The sequence below is a fragment of the Nycticebus coucang genome, chromosome 8, assembly GCF_027406575.1.
Source record: "Nycticebus coucang isolate mNycCou1 chromosome 8, mNycCou1.pri, whole genome shotgun sequence".
Classification (NCBI taxonomy): Eukaryota; Metazoa; Chordata; class Mammalia; order Primates; family Lorisidae; genus Nycticebus; species Nycticebus coucang.
In genome coordinates, this window is record NC_069787.1 from 22,845,677 (window position 1) to 22,868,521 (window position 22,845).

Below are 22,845 nucleotides of genomic sequence, written 5' to 3' on the forward strand. Positions count from 1 at the left end.
ACATACATAACCAACCAGTAGAAGGGATCTTCTGCCTTTGAAAACCTGTGCCTTTTTTCCTTACCTTCATAAAAGCTTTGTTTTCTCAACTACAGAAGCATCCTGTGATAGCAGAAAATAACTGATGATTTTCTTATTAGTCCCATACCTCAGATTAATTGGAGAAGAAGTGATGGACTGCCATTTTCCAGCAAAATCAAATTAAGGAAGTTCAACGGGATGCTGGAAATCCCCAACTTCCAACAGGAAGACGCAGGTTCCTATGAATGCATTGCTGAGAATTCCCGAGGAAAAAACGTCGCCAGGGGGCGTCTCACTTACTATGGTGAGCATCTCTGTGGGAGAGTTTGGAACTTTAGGTTGTGCTGTCTCATCGATAAAAGGTTGCTGAGGAGCGGGAGGGTCCATAGCAGAGTCCCAGTGTTCAACATGTTCTGATATACATCTCATTAAATGGTAAACATGTATCATCGGAGAAATGAAACTCAAATAAAATTTTATAATAAAGTTGGAGATGTAATACATTCCTTTTGCATTTAAAAACGGTTTCTATGATACTGAAATATTTCTTATATTTTCCTAAGAGTAACATTTCACACACTTCAGCACATTATAGAAAGATCTGTCTTCTGTCTTCTCCTCCAGAAAGGATGGTTTTGTATCTCTCTTTATTAGCATTAGTAAGCAGAAAAAAACATCTATTGAGAAAAGTTGCCATTACTATATTACCCAAACCACATAAACTCAGACTCTGGTTTAGCGTTTTAGTGTTAATATTCTAGCTCTTCCCATAATGTATCTGTCTCCTGTTTGTTGACTTTAATTTGTAGTAACATTTATTTGATGTACTGCTCAGTTTGGGTAAGGAAATAATAATGTTGCCTTTATTTAGAGTCTATTTATAGGACAACTACATTGTCTCTTTTTTTTCAAACTTTGTTTTCAAGTCCCTTTGATTTAAAAAAGCTAGACTTTTGATTACAACTTGGTTTATAAAGAGTAAATACGTTTTTGGGAAATGGGCCTGTTAAATATATGGAGACGTAAGCTCAGCAAGCGTATGTATTTGCAGTTTAATCACTAGAATTATTATAAATTCATAAAACTGGTGGGGATTGACCACTTTTGTGAAAGGCAAATTGCATTATATACGGTTTATATTGGAAACTAAAAATTGAAACATTTTCCAATGTATACATGTTATAGGGAAGAAAACATTTGCAAAGACAAATATTAAAATTACAAGGCTTATTATGACCACCACCTGGAAAATTTGAAGTTTGAAGACTGCAGGTATCTTACCGGTGACAAGATGAACACTTATTATACTGTTCTATGACATACATATATATATATATATATATATACACACACACACAGTATATATATATGTGTGTGTGTGTGTGTATAGATATGTAATTTTGGGATCTGTTGACAACAAAATGGAAGCATGGTTTAATAGCATGAACCATTCTGCTTTGTAACTTTCCCATCTTATTACATGTTAGTTCAGAATATAGAGTCCAGAAGTTACCCAGGTGTCAGGTCTGTGGGTTCGTTGGAGGATGTGGAAATAGGGATATGAGCTATGGCTGTATAGCCAGAAGGCCCCCACAAAACAGGTAAACCTTTTTTCATGCCCTGGCTTACTTTTCTCTGAGCACCCACTGGCTAATGCAGGGTTAGAAGGAAAATGCAGGGTATTCTGACTGTTTTAATGTTTCAGTAGAAATGTTTTAACTCTGTGTAAGAGCAACTCTGCATAAATAATAAACAATTGTATCCTTCATATAATGAAAAATCCAAAGCTATATTGTCATTCAAGTATTTTAACTTCAGGGCCTGCCTCAGTTTCTCTGTGATTTATTTTTCTACCCTTATCTGATTTTTCCCTTTCTCTTCATATTAGTTTCCATTATGATCACAAAACAGCTGCCAGCCGTGACCAGCACATCAGTTGTTATTCATTCTTTGTATCTCCAAAATATCTGGCAATCCTATTCTGATATTTCACTGGCTCTGTATTCATTGCTAAACCAGTCACTGACAAGGAGAAACTGGATTAAATAATTTAAGAGCCTTTAGGAAAAAAAACAAAAAAAAACTAGTCTCACTTTTTTTGCCCTAGAGAGCCATTATAATACCTCAAACTCCTGGGTTCCAGTAATCCTCTTATCTCAGCCTTCCCACGATCCCCCAGGCCTGGCTAATTTTTCTATTTTCAGTAGAGACAGGGTCTCACTCCCACTCAGGCTGGTCTCAAATTCCTGAAGTTAAGCAGTCTATTGCCTTGGCCTCCCCACTGTGCTAGGATTACAGGCTGGAGCCACTGCGCCCGGCCAGTTTAAGAGCCTTTCTTTGAAACAGAGAATAAAGTCATGATTCAGTGGATTTTATGGACAATGGGAAGTGATAAAAGTGAAGATAACTATATGAAAAATAGGGATTATTTTAGGACTAAGGATGAGAAGAAATGAACACACAAAAGAAAACCAACAGCATCTGCTATACTTAGTAAAAGCGGTAGATTTTGCTTTTGTCCATTGTGTAGATAATATGATACATACGTATGACATAAGTTCGAAATTAGTAACAGAGCATTTCATGAAAGTGGACTTACAATTCCGGCTTAAGATAAGTACATTTAATAAATGTTTTACATTACTATGGTTATCTGCTCTAATATGTCATGTAAAAATGGTCTGATAGAATATTTGGATTTCATATAGGAGGGGAAATCACGATTAATGTGAGGGTTATAATCTCAGAATTGGTTTAGTCTAGCATATTATCCTCCTATTTGTAGAAGAAGAATATTAGTTTGGAAAGCCAATGGAAATTTTTCCAGAAACTCAGGTCTCAGTCAAAGACTCATGTGTGAGTCTATTCACAGTCATATTCCAGCTCAGCCTGGTCATTCCTGAAAGAAGAAAATAGGTTTTAATATGAAACAAAGAGAAGTGATTTGATGCTGAACTACACTTCATACTGGGCAAGTAGTTTGGGTAGAATGAAGCCAAAATAAGATAAAACTTAGACCTGTAGGTTTTTTTGTAAAAGCTAAATAGCCATAGTTTCCTTTCAATTTCATTTATAAAAAGCAATTTTATGAGATAGAAATGGAAAGACAAATCTTCCCGTGGTTGCAATTAAATAGAAATAGATAAACTGTTTCTCCATATGGAGGATGCAGATGTAAATCCCACAGTACACACCACATGCATAATGCAATGTGAACCCAGTAAGAAATCTCACCTCCCAGCTCTGAATCTGAAACACAGATGAGACTTGGCCAGACACGCTCTGTATATTGAGTGACTGTCACTGTGAGTGGTATGGTGTTTTCATCTGTAAGAGAATTTTGCAAATACTTTCTAAAACTTAACTGAAAATGAGAAATCCATTTGTTCCAACTAATTTGCATATGTAATTTAAAATTGCATCAGTTGCTTTTCTGGTAAAAAAAAAAAAAAAGAAAAACAACATATGATTCAAGTTGAACCAATTTATCCTTTCTCCTTTCATTTTAATTCACTCAGAGGTTCATAAGACAATAACTGGTTTGTATTTAATGAAGAGTTATTTGTAACATGAAGGAAGTATTCTTTCCTCAGAGATAGAAGCTTTCTCTTCTATGGATGTTAATTTTTAGTTCATAATTAAGAGCAATATGTGCTGTTATTCACTTATTAAGGTGTCATCAGTTGTGGTTCATGATTCAAAAATACGCTTGGAAAGGAAATCAGTTCTGTGTACCTGCATTCCTATCGACTGACATCTGAAGGATAGACTGCAGTTCCCAGACTATTTAAAATAGAGACAGCATAATGAATTTGGCTTAGGAAATGACAGATTGCAACATCCATCCTCAAATATAGAAATGTTTCATGCATCCACTCAGTAAATACTTAGTGAATAAAATATAATTCTAGCCTCTCCCCTCACTTTAATGTCTTCCAGTCTTATGTCCGTTTATATTTACCTAGATAAGGTAATAAATATGTTTTATTTGCTGAGGGTTTGAATTTCTTTTCTTCTTCGTTTTCTCTCCTCTTTCACTGAAGCAAAGCCTCATTGGGTTCAGCTTATAAAGGATATGGAAATAGCTGTTGAGGACAGTCTTTACTGGGAATGCCGAGCAAGTGGAAAGCCCAAACCATCCTACCGGTGGTTAAAAAACGGAGAGGCCCTGGTGCTAGAGGTAAGGTAATGCACCTGCTTAATGGCCTGTCCCTTCCCACTTGGTGTAAGAAAATGCCTTCTGTAGTACCTAGTACCAGAGTAAACAGTTGAGTTTGCACACTTTTATTTACCCCTAAGAAGTACTGCAAGGAGGAAAAAATATGAAATCATGTACCCAGTCTTCCAATGCATTTCATTGAACAAAGGTGATTGTGGGAAAAATAATATGCTAATTTTTTTGGAATTACAATTAGAGAAGGCCTAACTTTAATCAAACATAGAATGTAATTTCCTTTTTCTGTTTGACAACTTTGCATGGCCTCTGTAGAATAAATATATCTATTAGTTACCTTGTTGCATGAGTATTTATTTTCTCCATCATTTTTCTTCTCAATCCTTGTAATTCTTTTGCCCTTTTTGTGTGCTGTCAATTATGCTCTTTCAAATTTCTATACATAACATTTCATACTACTAAACGCTCTGGTAAGTAAGTGTGTTTCTCAGAACCCTTTTTCATGCCTAGAATTCATAATGTTTTTAACTCGCATGATTTGAAAAAAGTTGAAAACCTTTCCAATTGGTAATATAGAAGTCAACCTCATGGTCCATTAACCTTTGGGGGGAAAAATGACATGGTAACCCTATTCTAGCACTTGCTTTGTTGTTTCTTTTACTAGTATACTTTTGGACTAAAGAATGTTTATTCATATTTCCAGTTGTGTAGATACTATGTTTAATTAGTCTTTCACATTTCAAGTAAAGAACAGGTTAAATTTCAAATCAGACTATCTAATACTGTGAGAAAAATACAGAAGATTTGTATATAATGAAAGTGATAGTTAAAAGTGGTCATTTTTCTTTTAAAATGGTGTAATTGCTTATATGCAAGACTTTTTTTTATCATCTAGGAGAGAATACTGATAGAAAATGGTGCACTTACAATATCAAACCTAAATGTGAGTGATTCTGGGATGTTCCAGTGTATAGCAGAAAACAAACATGGCCTTGTCTATTCCAGTGCTGAGCTCAAGGTCGTTGGTAAGACTTTTCTCTGTTCTCTCTTTTTTTTCTTTCTTTAAATCCTCCATTGTAAGCATAACTTACTTTTCATATTGGATTCTGCTATAGTAGTATTACAACATGATCATTTGGAGATTCTAATCAGGTGTACGTTTTAACAATTTCCAAAAACACCTCAAAATTATAACCAGAAATAAGGCCCAAAGGTAGAACTAAAAAAAGAAAAAAAAAAAAAAAACACCTTGGCCCAAAATATCCTATCCAACTCCAATAGGCATTGATACTCACTAAACAATGCCTTTTAAAAGAATAACTAATTTTAGTAGCTGGGTGTGATGGCTCACGCCTGTACTTGTAAACACTCTGGGAGACCATGGAGGGTAGATTGCTTAAACTCATTAGAATTTGAGATCAGCCTGAGAAAGAGCAAGACCCCACCTCTAAAAAATTAGCTGGGCATTGTGACAGGAACCTATAGTCCCAGCTACTTGTGAGGCTGAGGCACGAGGATCACTTAAGCCCAAGAGTTTGAAGGTGCTGTGAGCTAAGATGGTGCCATGGCCTCTACTGAGGGTGACCAAGTGAGACTCTGTCTCAAAAACAAACGAAAACAAAACAAATCAAGTGTCAAGAGAGGTTGAAAAACCCCAATTTAATAGAAAGTAGGTTTCTCCCCTCAATGAATCCCCAACAATAAAAAAAAGAAAAGAAGAAGGTTTCTCATCTCTGGTGCCTAGAGGTTAGAAATGCATCCTCTGTATGTACAAAGAGGGCTGATGCCTGGGGTAAATCTTTAGCTGCAATCTGGCTATTGTTATCCATGACGGAAGTAGCGTATTATAACCAGAAAGGGGGATATGCATGTAAGTCTTAAGTTGAAACACTGCCGTACTCTTGTAGTGAATTAACCTACGGAGCTGTAATTCACTTATCTTTAGAGTGCATGGATTCCTTCTCAACATCCTGTGTGGGGATGTGGTGTAGGAAAAAATGAGATATGTAAAAAATTATATTTTGTGTAAATGTAAACAGATTTTTCTTTTGTTTCAGTAAAAATTTTTCTTTTAGAATCTTAATTTTTAAAGCCCACAACCTCTGGAAAAAAAGTCTTCTTTACCACAATCATATACATAATCATTTAAGATGATTCACCTTAACATCTCCACTGATCAAAAAAAAAAGAATTATATTCACTAGGGTTTGCCATAAGGCACAGCATTAGATACTTGGGAAATGCACTAGGTTCTTATTCTTTCTTCCACAGTTACAGTGAAAGGAAGAGTGATTTTCTGATTAACATATAATTTCATTCAAGTGACACATGATTATGTATCGGGAATGTCAGATGTTGTTTCAGGATTGACATCCCGTTCGTTATTGGCAAACATGCTTTCTACATACTGTAATATTTAGTACAATAACATAACACTTAATGTAATCAGTACATTCTAGTACTTCTTCCTAGCTTAAAAATTCAGATTCACAATATGAAAATTTTATAATAGAACTTGATACATTTTATGAATGAGAATATTAATTCAATGCTCATTCTCCATTCCAAAAGCATTTACTGAGCGTCTGTTGAATACCAGGCACTGTGCCAAAGTGCTGTGTCCTAGAGGTCAACAGGAGAAACTTAATTCCTGTCTTCATGAAACTAACTTTTAAAAACTTTCAGTGCTGGCTCGGTGCCTATAGCTCAGTGGTAGGGCTCCAGCCACATACACCGGAGCTGGTGGGTTCAAATCCAGTCCGGGCCTGCCAAACAACAATGACAACTACAACCAAAAAATAGCTGGGTCTTGTGGCAGGCGCCTGTAGTCCCAGCTACTTGGGAGTCTGAGGCAAGAGAATCGCGTAAGCCCAGGAGTTTGAGGTTGCTGTGAGCTGTGTTGCCATGGCACTCTACCCAGGGCGAGAACTTGAGACTCTGTCTCAGAAAAAAAAAAAAAAGAAAAAACTTCAGTGCTAAATGTTTTACTTTTGTTTAATAAATTCATAATTGAGCGATTTTAAATTTTCACAGTAAGCTAAAAATTGCTGTATGAAGTAATTATCTCATGATTCAGAACTTGTCTGAAAACACAATGGCATGAATTACTTTTTTATGTGTGTGGTGCATAGTAAACTAAGTAAATAAAGCCCTGACACTTCGCATGTAAAGCAAACTTTAAAAAAGGTTATAAAGTTGGCCTTTGAAATTTATAGAAGAATTTTTTAAAAGACCCATTAATCATTCTTTCTTGTCTTTCTTCTTTTTCAGCCTCTGCTCCAGATTTCTCAAAGAATCCAATGAAAAAGTTGGTTCAGGTGCAGGTGGGCAGCCTGGTTAGCTTGGACTGTAAACCCAGAGCCTCCCCAAGGGCACAGTCCTCCTGGAAGAAAGGAGATGTGATTGTGCGAGAGCATGAAAGGTATTTTGTCCTCCACAAGGTGGTCTTTTACTTACTTCTCACTCTCTGTGCTAATGTTCAAGTCGGTTTCCAAAATGAAATGAAATAAAACTCTTTGAAGGTGAGGTGTTTAAGAACCAAAACAGTAGTATTTTGTTTTGTGATACTCTCATTATGATAGTAATCAATTTTTAAAGTCTTAAAATTTTAGAAGTATACCTACCTAACTTCTTCCCATATAGAATATTTTCTTTTAGCAAGGATTTTAATCCCCAATTGCCTGGGAAGATACAACCAGAACATTAAAGGAATGCCAGGCCCAGGTGCAGGCCCCACATCACAGGATAGAGAAGAGAAGTCGATAAGTAATGACAACACATGCCAAAGAAATACCAAGATCGCTGTTACCTTATCCTGAAATAACGTGGCATTACTGGTATTTACTTTATAACAAGACTCGCCTGGTTTCCTGGTCATTATGATAAAATGGAAATGAAGAGACAGAATAGAGTTTTGTTAAAAGCATAGATTCTGAGCCACACTGCTTGGGTTCAGAGACCTAATATTTCTGTGCCTCATTTCCTCCTTTGTTAATGGGATGATAATATAGTTTGTGCCTAATGTTAAGAGGATTATTGTGTGGATGAAATCCATACACTATTAATACAGCCCTTAGATCCAGACCTGCTAGAGAGGAAGCATCAGTACTGGCTATTATTTCTATTTATTTATTATAATTTATTATTCCTATTCGGTGAGTGTTTATTGTGAGGTATTATGCTCAGAGCTTGTGATAAACAAAATGGCAGCTCCAAAGAGTCCAGGCCCTTTTCCTGGAAACCTGTGACTGTGTTACATTACATACCAAAGGGTAATTAAAGCTGAAGATGGAATTGGGGTTGCTAATCAGTTGACTTTAAAACAGGGTGGTTATCCTGGATTACCTAGGGAAGCCCAAAGTAACCACCTGAGCCCTTACAAGATAGGAGGAAGAAAGCAGAAGGATTGGTCAGAAAGATGTTTAAAGATAATTAAAGAAGAGGCGGGAGAAAAACGAGGCATGAGAGGGACCCTGACAGGTGTTGCTGGCACTGAAGATGGTGAAAGGGGCCATGAAGAAAAGAAGCAGGGACATTAGTTCTGTAACCACAAAGAATCGAATCCCCCAGCAACCTGAGAGGGCACAGAATGATTCCAGATTAAGAAGGAACACAGCCCTTCTATTCCCTTATTTGATCCCAGTGAACCCTATCCTGGATTTCTGACCTCAAGAACGTAAGAAAATAAATTCACACACTAGGTTTGTGGTAATTTTTTGTAATAGCAATAGGAAATTTAATACAGGGCTCTGTGTGAATTATCTCCTGCAAATATCTCTGTGCCAATGGGAAAACCCAAATTTAGAGGGATTATGTAATTTCTGTAATGTCACACAGCCAGGATTCTAATCCGTGTCACTTTGACTCTAGGACTCTAGGATATCTAGCTTTAAGATATCAAGCTTTGACAGTGCCTCTGGCTCAAAGGAGTAGCATGTTGGCCCCATAGACTGGAGGTGGCAGGTTCAAACCCCATCCTAGCCAAAAAAAAAAAAAAAAAGATACCAAGCTTTAAGAGTCTCACATACTGTATAGGCAGCCCAGAATCTTAGAGGCAGTCTGAGCTTTTGAAATCACCTAGTCCAAGTTATCAAGCTTTTGTCCGATTCATAATATGTAAATATTTTTCCCCTTCTGAAGGGTGTTAGTTTGCTTGGGTTATTGTCTCCTTAGCTGTGCAGAAGATTTTAGTTTAATTAAGTCCCATTTGTTTATTTTTGTTGTCACAGTTGCCATGGAAGTCTTCTTCATAAAATCTTTCCCCAGGCCAATATCTCAAGTGTTTTCCCCACTCTTTCTTCGAAGATTTTTATTGTTTCATGCCTTAGATTTAAGTCTTTTATCCATCTTGAATCAATTTTTGTAAGTGGTGAAAGGTATAGGTCCAGTTTCAGTCTTTTACATGTGGTTATCTGGTTCTCCTAGCACCACTTAATGAGTAGGAATTCTTTTCCCCAGTGCATGTTCTTGTTTGGTTTATCAAAGATCAGGTGGCTATTAGCTATTAGTTTCATCCCATGGTTTTCTATTCAGTTCCAAATGTCTATGTCTCTATTTTCGGTGCCAGTACCATGCTGTTTTGATCATTATGGCTAAAATCTGGTAGGGTGATACTTTGGCATTGTTTTTATTACTAAGAATTGCCTTAATTGCCTTAATATGTTTTTTTCTTTTTTTTTCTGGTTCTGTACAAAACAAATAATTTTTTTTCCAAATCTTGAAAGTATGTTGTTGGTATTTTAATGGGTATTGCATTGAATCTGTAGATTGCTTTGGGAAGTATATACATTTTAACAATGTTGATTCTTCCCAGCCATTTGCGTGGTTTGTTCTTTCATTTGTTAATATCTTCTGCTATTTCTTTTCTTAGGGTTTCATAATTTTTTTTATAGAGGTCCTTCGCCTCTTTTGTTAGGTATATTCCTAGGTATTTCATTTTCTTTGAAGCTATGGTGAAGGGAGTTATGTCCTTAATTAGCCTCTTATCTTGGCTGTTATTGGCGTATACAAAGGCAACTGACTTGTGGACATTGATTTTACATCCTGAGACATTACTGTATTTTTTGATGACTTCTAGGAGTCTTGTGGTTGAGTCTTTGGGATTCTTTAAATATAAGATCATATTAGCAAAGAGTGAGAGTTTGAGCTCCTCTGCCCCCATTTGCATGCCTTTTATTTCCTTCTCCTTCCTGATTGTATTGGCTAGAACTTTTCAGAACTATGTTAAATAGTAGTGGTGATAGAAGATGTCTAGTTCCATTTCTAAGTGGAAAAGCTGTCAGTTTTACTCCATTCAGTACAATACTAGCTGTGCGTTTGTCATAGACAGCTTTGATCAGTTTAGGAAATGTGCCATCTATGCCCATTCTTAAGCATTCTAATTAGAAAATGATGCTGAATTTTATCGAATGCCTTTTCTGCATTTATTGAGAGTATCATATGGTTTTCATTTTTGCTTCTGTTGACATGGTAAATTACGTTTATGGACTTGCGTATGTTAAGCTTGATAACTAGAATCTACAGATAACTCAAATTAATCAACAAAAAAAGACCCAACTATCCCATATATCACTGGGCAAGCGACATGAATGAACCTTCTCTAAAGAAGATAGATGAATGGCTAACAAACATATGAAAAAATACTCATTGTCCCTAATATCAGAGAAGTGCACATCAAAACCACCCTGAGATATCACCTAACCCCAGTGAGAATAGCCCACATCGCAAAGTCTCAAAGCTGCAGATGCTGGCGTGGATGTTGAGAGAAGGGAACATTTTTACACTAATGGTGGGACTACAAACTAATACAACCTTTTGGAAGGAAGTGTGATGAATCCTCAAAGAACTCAAATTAGATCTCCCATTTGATCCCACAATCCCATTACTAGGCATCTACCCAGAAGAAAAAAAAAAATCCTTTTATCATGAGGACATTTGCTCTAGACTGTTTATTACAGTGCAATTTACAATCACCAAAATGTGAAAACCACCTAAATGCCCACCAACCCAGGAATGGAATAATAAGCTGTGGTATATGGACACCACGGAATATTATTCAGCCATTTAAAAAGATGGAGACTGCATCTTTTGTATTAACTTGGATGGAGGTGGAACACATTCTTCTTAGTAAAGTATCACAAGAATGGAGAAGCAAGAATCCAATGTACTCAACTCTAATATGAAGGCAGTAGGTGACCTAATACAGAAGGGAGTGGTAGGGGAATCAGCAAGTGGAGAAAGGAGAGGGAGATGGGAGGTCACAGTGTGACCTCTGGGGGTGGAACATGATTATAAGAGACTTTACCCAAGAAATCCAATCAGTGTAACCTAATTCCTTGTACCTTCTTTGTACCTTTGAATCCCAAACAATAAAACTAATAAATAAATAAATCACATAGTCCAAATTGCTGCTTTTGGAAACAAGAGGAAAACAAACAAGAAAACCCTAGGCCAACAAATGTGGATTTGCTTTTCTAAAAATCACAAATCATATTGCAAACAGCCAGTTTAAACTACTTTTAGATTATAGTCTTAAAAGATATTTTCATAGAAATTGATTAAGACAGCACAATTTATGTTTCTCCTGTATTTAACAGGAGACATCTTCATTAAAAGGCAGGCACAGCAGGATGACAGAGCAGAATTGTGAACAGAGTGGTTACACACAAGCCAGCCAAATTCTGGGTTTCATAGAATAGACCTCGAGAAGGGGAGGTTAATTAGTAATTGGAGTTTGCTTTTGTAAGCCAGTTTACACAAGTAGAGATTTGTAGCATATACTAGTTAATTTTGACTGTGCTGTAAGTTAAGTTTTCCAGCTGAACTGCTGACTTATTTTGTGATCGAAAAATTTGTAAATAGTTTTAATTACATACATAAATTAAATAGTAATTATTCCCCCCAAGGACTTCAATGCTTTGCACAATAATAAACCCACTTGTCCTCACAGTAGTGCATAAATAGTAGGCAGAAGGTTTTAATCTTAATTTTACAAAGAGGATAAAAAGATTAAGCGATTTAGCTAAAGGCACACAAAGAGAGATTTGCCCACACATTTTACAGTGATGGTGCTGGGAAAAAATGTGTAAGTTCCAGGATCTAGCCTGGGACTTCAGACATGGTCACTTACTACTTTGGTGTCATGGGTCAGTTAAACTATAATAACTGTGAACCTTAGTTTCCTCGTCCATAATATAGAGATAATAATTCCATTCCTTACATAGGTGCTGTGAGGAAAGCATATTGCCTGATATTTGTCAATATACTGATCAATAAGCATAGGGTTAGATTACAGATTAAATGTTGAAAGTAACAGCAGATGGAAAAGGTTTTTGTTTATCGGTAGGGCATTCATTGGTTGGTTAGTCACTCTGAAGACAGGCATTCAAGGCTGCTTGGATGCTACAGTCATCAGGGATGCCGACCTCTGCCGTCCTGCTGCCTACCGTCCTCAGAGTGGCTGCGTGAGCCTCAGCCTCCTAGCAACATCCCCAGCAACAGCAAGAAGGAAGGTAGACATAGGAGACACTTCCTCCCTTTGAAGAGACTTATCCAGAGTCCCATACAGCAATTTCCCTACACCTTACTGATCAGACGATTGTTCCCAGACCACAACACTTAATAGCAGAAGAGGGTGGGAAATAAATTTGTGTATTTTTTTCTAGATAGGAATGTACCCAGTGAAAAATTGAGGGTCTGTTTTTAAGGAGAGAAGGGAAATGATTGCTACTCCAGCAGTGTCTCACAGTAATAAAAGTCAGTTCTCTGCCCCTTTCGGGCCTCCTGAATTTCTACTATGTATCAAGTATTTCTGCCATGTCCCCGGTCAGACCTGAAGGTAAACCTAAACAGAGGGAACTTAAGGAGAGGGCCCACAGTGCTGCAGACCTTCCCAGATCTGTAGTTTGAATTTTGCTTTTATCTTTTTGGACAGCAAAAATACTGATGAGCCAAGGTCTTGATGCTCAGGGAGAAGGCTGCTAGAGGCAATTATTGAACAAGTTGCAGGCTTGAATCTTTTCCAAGTTCGTGGTAAATCAGAGTGGGCCACAGCCATCACTTGGCAATGAAAGCTCCATAGCTTTCCCTCTCGACTTGGTCTGCAGGCTTCAGCCAAATCAGGGAAACATACTAAATAGTAGGTTTGTTGTGGTTCTCTGATCATGGACTATTCCAACTTAAAAAATGAAGATTCAGTCTCATTTGGGGAAAAATGAATTAATTGATGCATTTGAGTACAGAAGATAAAAATTTTTGAGAGAATGTTTGACAAGATTTGATATTTTTGATGTTTTTGTTTGTTTTGTTTGGTGAATTTCAGCTTGTCAGTGAATTATTAATAGAAATTTCTGAAAGAGAAGCTCTCTCTAGCCTCACATAGGGGCTGTTGCTATCAAATACATTTTCATCAAGTCAATATTCTGTTTTACATATACTATCATTTGAGTCCTAGATCAGAAAAAAAATCAAAGGATTGTAGATGTCTTTTTAAGAATTTATAAAATGACAATTATAGCAATTATGCAAATCATATGATACATCCGAATTATCATGATGTACTTGGTATATACATTTTTATATCAGAACAATAACAGCTTTGCAATCTTGAGTCGACCGTAGTAATGTGGATCTAAGTCAATGAGACTCCTACACTGCAGAATAGTTTTGAAGAAATGAGGGTTGTTGCTTTAAAGTAAAGAGCATTACAAGCTAAGGTGGCAAATGGATCACTGCCAACAGAGGTCTTAGAAAAGCTGTTCTGGGTAGATAACAAGGGCTTATTGTGCAAATAGTGATTCCTCTGCTCTGAAAGTTAAGTTCACATTCATTCATCTGAAAATACTTTAAGTACCTACTAGACGCTAGGCACTAGGTATTTGTTTGTTTTTTGTTTAGAGATGTCATCCCATTCTTTATTGTTTTTCAGGGTGCACAGACAGGTGACACAGGGAAGGTACACTAAAACTCAACAGCAGAAGACAGGGTGTTCAGGGGTCACTTGAGAAGGTTTGTCTCCAAATGAGGGATCAGAGCAAACTTTCTGGGGATGTAATGTCTTTAGCAAGACTTCAAAGATGACTAGGATTTTTCACTGGAGAAAAATGCTCCAGGCAGAAGGAACAGCATGTGCAAAGGCACAGGGGCAAGGTATGGCATGAGTATTGTGTAGTCTCATGAGCATTTTGTTATATTCTCATACGGCTGAAGGGGCAGGCGGCTCCCCTCAACCTCTTTTATAAGGGCACTGATCTTATGCTCACATGACTTAATCACTGCCCTAAGGGCCTCGCCTCCTAATATCTCTCCACCAGAGGGCTGGGTTTCAGCTTGAATTTTGGAGGGATACATTCAGACCTCAGCAGGTAATGAGTACTGAGTGTCCAGTGCATGTCCAGTATAACGTTTCATAGGAAGGCAGGGTGCAGAGAGAGTTGGATGGCAGAGGTGAGCTGGGATCTTACTGTCAGTGACATTGTAAGTCAAATAAGGACTTTGGGCTTTTAACCATGGGTACTGGGAAGCTAAAGCTACATAATACAGTCAAAGTAGCAGAGTTAAGAGATCAAATTTATGTTTAACAAAGAGGACCCTGGTGCCAGCAGAAAGGTTGGAGTGGGAGTGATAGGACAGAGGCAAGTATACCAGTTACCAGCAGAAACTGACCTGAGTGTCACAGCCTGGACTGCACAGATGGCAGTGGGGATGGACGGAAGTATCAAGACGTTTGAGAAGATGTTAAATCGGCAGGGCCTAGTAGTTAATTAGACTTCATGATATCATGGGAAGATGGGAGTTAAGGATGAAGCCTACCTAGAACCTCATGGAAGCGGTTGAGGGAAAAAATGACAAATTCCGTTTGTGTTTGGTTCAGTTTTAGGTGCCCATTGAAAAAGCAGCTGGACACACCTGTGCATACAGAGGTTGAATATCTGAAACTTAGGAGCAGGCCCAAGCCACAGATAGAGGTTTAGGAGTCATGAGCTTGGAGATGGTAGCTGAAGACAGGTGTCCAGGATGGTGGAGATCATTCATTGGAAGAGGGTGTGCAGCTAAGCTCTGAAGCTTACGGACACTCAAGTTATGAGTAGAAAGGCCTGTTTTTACAATTTCATTTAGTAATCGTTTTATTAACAAAAGGTCAACTTCAGTCACCTAGTACTCAGATATTCTAAATTTGTTGTATGGGCTTTCTCTCTCTCTCTTTTTCTTTCTTTTTTCCCTCCCTCCCTCCTTCCCCACCTTGCTTTCCTCCCTCCCTGCCTTCCTGGCTTGTGTGTCAACCATTACTGAGTAAAGCTACTGCACTGATCTTTAACCAGCGTGTCACAGCGCACTGGTGTGCCACCAGAGGAGCTTAGGTATGCCACAGCAATTTTTAAAAATCATTAATTAAATTATTTTCAAAAGAAATTCAAAGCACAGTATGGATATTCTTTCTTTTTAATCTTTTTTTTTTTTTTTTTTTGATCAACATAATTTAAGTATGCTGAGGAATTTCAACTATAATTTCAGGTGTGCTAGGAGATAACAAAGGTTGAAAAACACCAAGTTATTGTGTTTTTCCTCTGTACAGGAAGCAGGCTTTTTGAATAAACAGAAACATCTGGCCTTTCTGAGGATCCAGTAGTGTTTCACCAGGTATCAATGTTTTCATGCTATTCCATTCATTCACTTAGATCTACCTGTTTTCAAAAGAGGCAAATTAAAATTGGATCTTTATTCTCCTTTAAGCAAAGTAAAATTGAAAAAGAACCCGTAAGTATATAACAGGCATGGTTTGTGAGAAGAAATAGCCAGTTAGCATATTTTAAAGAATATTTAGCTTATCTCTATCACTTAGTGGTACTTAAAACACATTAACCAATTATTTTAAAAAATGGGGGCCTTCATTCGAATGCTATTGCTTATAACAGTAAATATTTTATTGTAATAACTTCAGAAGAAAGTCCAAGAATGGCTCATTACTTCTAATTAACACATTAAAATTGTTTCAAATGTTCTAGGCAGCATTTAATACTATAAAATTTTACATTCCTTTTAAAGAAAGAAAGGGTAAAGGGCTTTTTTCCCCAAATATTCATAACCATAATCCAGGCAGTGTTTTTAAAATGTATTACCCAATGCTTAATGCAATTCTTGCACATAGATATAAATTTGCTTTAAAATGTAGTGAACATTGTATGCCGGATGATTCCGTTTATATGATGCTCTTGAAAAGGCACAGCCTTAGGGAAAGAAAATTGTGATCACTTCTTGCCAGAAACTGGGAGTGGGTGACGAGGTTGACTAGGGGTCCTAGGGAGCCTTGGGGATGAGGAAGGCACTGTAGCTTCTGGTTGTGATAGAGGTCTGAGTTGATTGGGTTCTTTCCTAGGTGGGAAGCTATCCTTCTCCTTCAAAGGAGGTGAATATTAAAGTAAGCTGGTTTTTCTAAAGAGGATGTTGAGAAGCCTGAGTAAACACACAGGAGTCCCGGGGAGTAGAGAGCAGCCTCCTTCCTGTCCCGCGTCTCTGTCCCCCGTCCCTTTATTTCTGTCACACTTGCAGCCAGGAAGAGAAGGGGACAGGGGGGCATTTGTCCTATAGCTCCCTTACCCTATAAGATTAATCTTAGGATTTAAGAATGAAGATAAATAGAACAGTCAATGAAATCCCAGACTTTTGGTTTGGGGGGAGACTTATGAAAGGCATGACAGTCACTTCCTCTCTGCCGGACCTCACCCCTGTACCTCACCCTCTGCCTCCGACACCTACTGACACATCTTCCCTACTCACCCCCAGACAGCGTCGCTTTCTGTGTGGGTATTTGTATCATTATTTACATGAATTATTTATGTCTAATTGGCATGCAGTGTACTAACGGCTATGCACATTATTTACTGTGTCAGATGAAGTTGAATGGAAGTTTTATTTCCTGCTTCTTTTAATTTTAGCACATGAAAAGAGCAAAGCATCGAAGTCAGAAGGACACCGCTCAGATCTTTGCTCTGCTACCTGCCACCTATATGGTGTTAGACAAGTTACATAATCCTTGAGTCTTGGCTTCTTTATTTGTAAAATGGGGCCAGGAATCCTCAGTTTGGAGGGCTGGTCAGGCTGGTTGCTGGCATTTGTGTGGTACATACTCATAGCAAGAGGTGTACTAAAGAAACTGGTCTTCCAGAGAAACACCAGGTTTCCTTTGAACAAGTGCTTTTCAATTTTTTCCCTGCCCCATTTCTCTCCCATTCTGAGGGACCACCCCCCTCCCTTTTTATGTCAGTGGATTTTAGTTGAAAAGATAAAAATAAGATAATGTGTGGAAAGTATCCATTATAAAGTCTTCATAGGCACAGAAAAAGTTTCCTGATGTTTTTAATACTACTTGTAATTTTTGTAAAGACATCTCACTCTCTTGCTTCAGCTGGAGTGCCGTGGCATAATCTTAGCTCACTGCAACCCCCAAACCCTGGATCATGTGATTCCCCTGCCTCAGTTTCCCAGGTAGCTGAGACTACAGGCACTCATCACCATGCAGGGCTGATTTTCCTGTATTTTGTAGAGATAGGGAAAGCTCTTGCTCAAGCTGGCCTCTTCCTCAAGCTGGCCTCTTCACCTCCAGTGATCCTCCTACCCTGGCCTCCCAGAGTAGCAAGAATAACAGCCATGAGCTTGTGTTGCTGGGATACCTAAAGAATAACATGACTGAGCCAAAAAAAAAAAAAATATGTATATATACTAAGCAGCACAGACCTTCCTTTTTTAGAACAATCAACTGTGTTGTACATTATTTAAGCCTTCTTAAATACATTTTACCCAAATATTATTTTCCACATATTGCTGCCAAATGGTTTCTAAAATAGTATCAACTAAATTTTGCAGATGACCACCTGGTTATTAGACCCGTATTTCAAATTTGGCTTTAGGGAGTTATAAAAGGTAAGGCCACTTTAAAAAATATTTTGTCAGTGTTGTGATTTCAGTAGGCTGCTTACTACCTCTGAATGTGCCAAGGATTGGAATCCACTTCAGACCAGTTCGTTGTTAGAACTGGGTAAATTAATTCATATCCTTGCCTAGCATAAATGTTTTATTTACAGAGAGTAAATATACAGAGAGTAAATAAAACATAGCATATTCTTCTGGTCATATAGCATTATTTGCTCCAGCCTTAAAATCCTACATGCATTTATCCACAGCCAAAGTCCTATTCTACTACCACTCAAAATTCAAAGAAAAACAACTAATGCAATTGCAGAACCCTGCAGTGCCATGGCATACTGTTTTGCATTTTTTTTTTTCTGCACATATGTTTAACATAGGAAAAAACAGGAGCTTTCTCTGGAAGTAAGAATGTATTGACTGTGCTAACACTATTGAGAGTGCACGCAACATTGCCTTTTGAATAATGTTTAAAAGAAAGAGGGGGGCGGCGTCTGTGGCTCAGTGAGTAGGGCACCGGCCTCATATACTGAGGGTGGCGGGTTCAAACCTGGCCCCGGCCAAACTCCAACAAAAAAAATAGTTGGGCATTGTGGCGGGCACCTGTTGTCCCAGCTACTTGGGAGGCTGAGACAAGAGAATCGCCTAAGCCCAAGAGCTGGAGGTTGCTGTGAGCTGTAATGCCATGACACTCTACCCAGGGCGACAAAATGAGTTTTTTTCTTAAAAAAAAAAAAAAAAGGGAAAAGAAAGAGGGAAGCTGCAGCATTCTCCTTGCATTCTGCACTTATGCTCCCACAGTTTCCTGTGGCTGGAATATCTTTCCTTCTCTACCCAGAAAACCCCTACTTACCACTGTGGGGGCAGCTTCATCGTTACTCACCATGGCCAGCCTTCCCCAAGCCCCATAGACCAGATTAATTGCTCTTTCTTCTGCTTTACCTTAGTAATATCTTCATGTCCAATTGTGTCACTTAACACAGTGTATTGTGGCTGTTTATGCAGCAGGCTGTGTCACCTCGGTTCTTGTAGTCCTTACCTCATCCATCTGTGTGTCCTCCGCCTCCACTCCACATGTCCCTTCTTTTCAACTTCACCATTTGTTTATTGGTCACATACTTATTTACCATCTACTGTTTCCATTAACTTTTGCTGCAAAGCAAATCACCCTAAAACTTTTTAATGGTATAAAACAGGGATGTCCACAGCATTTTTTTCTTCACTGCACGTTGATAAATAAGAATTGTCTTGGGCCAAACCTTAAATACATACGCGCTAAGGAAAGCTGATTAGCAAAAACAAAACAAAACAACAACAACAAAAAACAAACAAAAAAACAGATCTGTGCATACTTTTCATGGTATCAGATACCACAGGAAAAAAAATGTCCTCATGAAATCAGCGTGTGGCCCATGGGCCACAGGTTGGACACCCCTGTGTAAAGCAACAATCATTTCATAATCTGCTACGGTTTCCATGGATCAGAAATTCAGGCAAGGTTTGGTGGGCTGGGCAGTGTTTGCTCAGTGTCCTCCTGTGGCTGTATCAGAGGGCGCGGCTGGAGGCAGGGCAGCTGGAAGATGAGTCTGTCTTACTCTCTCCTTCCTCATGCAGGCCCTCCCTCCTGTGCCTGCTGTAGTGTGGGTCCCCTGTGCTGTGCCTGTGATGGCCTCAGGGGAGTCAGATGCCTACCTGGGACAGCTAAGGGCATTAAGAGTGAATATTCAAGCTAGCAAGGTGGGAGCTGAATCTTTCAGCCCCCCAGGACTGTCACTGTCCCTGCCTTCCATTGCTTAACTAGCAGGTCACAAGGCTAACCAGATTCAAAGGGAGAAGAGTTAAACTCTATATATTTTTTCCCCTCAGCTTTATTGAAGTATACTTAGCAAGTAAAAACTATATATATTTAATGTGCACAAGGTGATCTTTGATATACATATACATTGTGAAGTGATTACCGCAATCAAGCTAATTAAATATTCATCACCTCACATAGTTACAGTTGTGTGTGTGTGTATGTGGTGGGAACACTTAAGTTCAACTCTGTTAGCAATTTCAAGTAACTCTCCAGTGTTATTAACTGTGATCACCATCCTGTTTATGAGATTTCTAGAACTTATTCATCCTGCATAACTGAACTTTTATTCCCTTTGACCAATAGCTCCTCATTTTCCCCTACCCTCCAGCTTCTTGGCAACCAGCATTCTACTTCCTGCCATGACTTTAAAAGACTTTCATATGTAAGTGAGATTGATACAGGGTTTGCCTACTCAGGGCTAGACAAGGACCCTCCCCCTCTCATTCTCTGGGCCTGGATGAGCTCAGAAATCACCCCTCCATCTCTAGGCACAAACAGGCCCCTCTTTCCAGGCCACACCCTCCGGGTTCTTATCAAGGTCATGAACAAAGCAGCCTGAAAGGGTTTAAGGGTTTGGGTGGTTCCTCCTGGAGTAGGGAGCACACACCCTAATTCCTTGCCTGAGACAAAAACTGCAAAGACAATATTCCCGTGCTCATTTTAGTGTTATTTTAGGATTATTTTCTACTCTCAGACCTCTGGCCAATGGTGACACACTTGCCCAAGACCCCCAGCCTGCAGGACAGGAAAAGCAGCATGCAAACCCCCTAGACTGAAGACTCCTGGGCTTCCCACTTGGATTCCCCCACCACTGCCGGAGGTTCTGTTCCTCCTCTTCTATTCACACTCCTTTGCTTATCAAACTTACCAATCTTTCTCTCTGTCAATAAACTCTATCCTGTCTCTTATCCAGACCGTCCCTGGTTTCATTCTTCTAACCCCAAGTCCAAGGACTCAGCTTAGACAGAAATTCTGGCCACAGGATCATGCAGTGTTTTTCTTTGTTTCTTACTTGCAATGTCCTCCAGGTTCATGTGTGTTGTGGCAAACAGCAGGACCCCCTTCTTTTTTTAAGGTTGAATGATACTCTATTTTATATATTTCATCACATTTTCTTTTTATTTCTTTATTTATTTTTTTGGCCGTGGCTGGGTTTGAACCCGCCACCTCCGGCATATGGGACCGGCGCCCTACTCCTTGAGCCACAGGCGCTGCCCTCATCACATTTTCTTTATTATCCTTCAACGGACTTCTTAATGGGGGAGTATGAAGATTCCAGGGGAGCATGTAGGGTGGGAAGTCTCATTGTGGCCACCTTTGGGACATGCAATCTGGAGCACCTACTGTGTGCCCTACAGTGTCAAGTGCCCTGAGGATACCACCTTGAATAAAACAGACATGCTCCCCTGTTCATGGAGCTTGCATAAGCAACAAACAGAACATGAATAGGTAAAAAGATAATTTCTTTAACCATTAAAAAGGCAATTATGTAATGTGTTCCAACAAAGGCCTTCTTAAAGATTAGTATTCTAGCAGAAATCTAAATAAGAAGCAACCAGTCGTGCCAGTAATTGGGAGAAGTGCCTTTCAGGAGAGGTCCCCAACCAGGGTAAAGGCCTTAAAAGGGAATGAAATCGGCTTATTGGAGGAGCAAGGGGAAAGCTGGTGTGACTGTGCTGCTCTGGATTGGAGGGGAAAGTAATAAAACATGAGGTCCCAGAGGCAGGGAGAGTCTGGAAATGTGGGTTTTTGAAGATCATGATAACAGTGTTAGATTTTATTTTGATGGAATGCCAACTCACCTGAGGTTCTAAACCAGGGACTAACATGATGTGGTTAAAAGATAACTCTAGCTGCAGTCTGGAGAGTGGGTTGAAGAGAGAGGGAAAGAAACAATGACTGATTAGAAGGCGGCTTATGGTGGACAAAGCAAGAGTTGCTGACGCTTGATTTAGGGTCATGGTAGTAGAAATGGAGAAAAGGATGCAGCGTACTCTGGAAGCTGGAGGAATGTGTACCCCAGATATCTAATGATCTCATTTTATGTTAGTTGTGCATGGACTATATGGATTCCCCACTTGGCCCGAAGACTATAAATGTCTAAGGAGAGGGACTGCTTCTTACCCATGTTTGTATTTTCCTAAACACTTAAACGGTGCATTTTAAGTACTCAACAAGTGTTTGTTGAAGTGAACTTAATTCTTTCTTGAACAGCTTCCCATATCTTAAAAGTACCTATAATTTTCTGATTTAATTTATTGGAACTATTTCTTAGAAATGTAAAAAATTGATTTTTTAATAAATCTCTATTGAGGCTTTCTATTAAAAATATGGAGAGTATTGTATTATAGTATGAAGTCCTTCACAGAAGTCGGGGGGTGTGTGAGTCGGGGGATGGACAGATGGAGAAATGGTCAAATGGGGGGCTGGGTGGGGCGCCATTGCCTCTGCACCTCTATAAAAGAGAAATGATCATGCGGATTGGTAGTGATGATCGGAGCCTCCTGTGTTCTGATCCCTAGAGAAGAGTTATTCATAATTTAGTTGGTACACTGAGGAAAATTTTGCACTGACCAACTCAAAAAGTTTTATTTTGTTATTTGACCTGTTTTTCACTTTATTATCTTATCTGTGTATTTTATAATTCTACATGCAGATTTCATTGCTAGAACAGTTTCTGTGGGAAAATAAGTCTGTCTGACCCCATTGGCATCTGAAATCCTGAAAATACTCTGTAACTAAGATAGAATATGTAAAAATCTATTGTGTTTGGGAAAAAATGATTATTTTCTAATCTTTTACATTTGAATGCTAAAGAAAGAGGCATATCTTTGATTGAAAGACTATTTTAGACACTTAATTTTCCTACGTA

The 22,845-nt window shown here is 38.6% G+C and overlaps 1 protein-coding gene across 3 annotated transcripts in view; it reads left to right on the plus strand.

The window, feature by feature from the left end:
- Window positions 1-22,845, plus strand: part of CNTN3 (contactin 3) — a 373,051-nt gene that overhangs the window by 267,316 nt on the left and 82,890 nt on the right. For all 3 annotated transcript variants that reach the window (XM_053599702.1, XM_053599704.1, XM_053599703.1), the window contains exons 8-11: window positions 141-325; window positions 4,065-4,201; window positions 5,091-5,220; window positions 7,466-7,616. In XM_053599702.1, coding sequence (XP_053455677.1) covers window positions 141-325; window positions 4,065-4,201; window positions 5,091-5,220; window positions 7,466-7,616 — 603 coding nt within the window. The remainder of the gene's footprint in view (window positions 1-140; window positions 326-4,064; window positions 4,202-5,090; window positions 5,221-7,465; window positions 7,617-22,845) is intronic.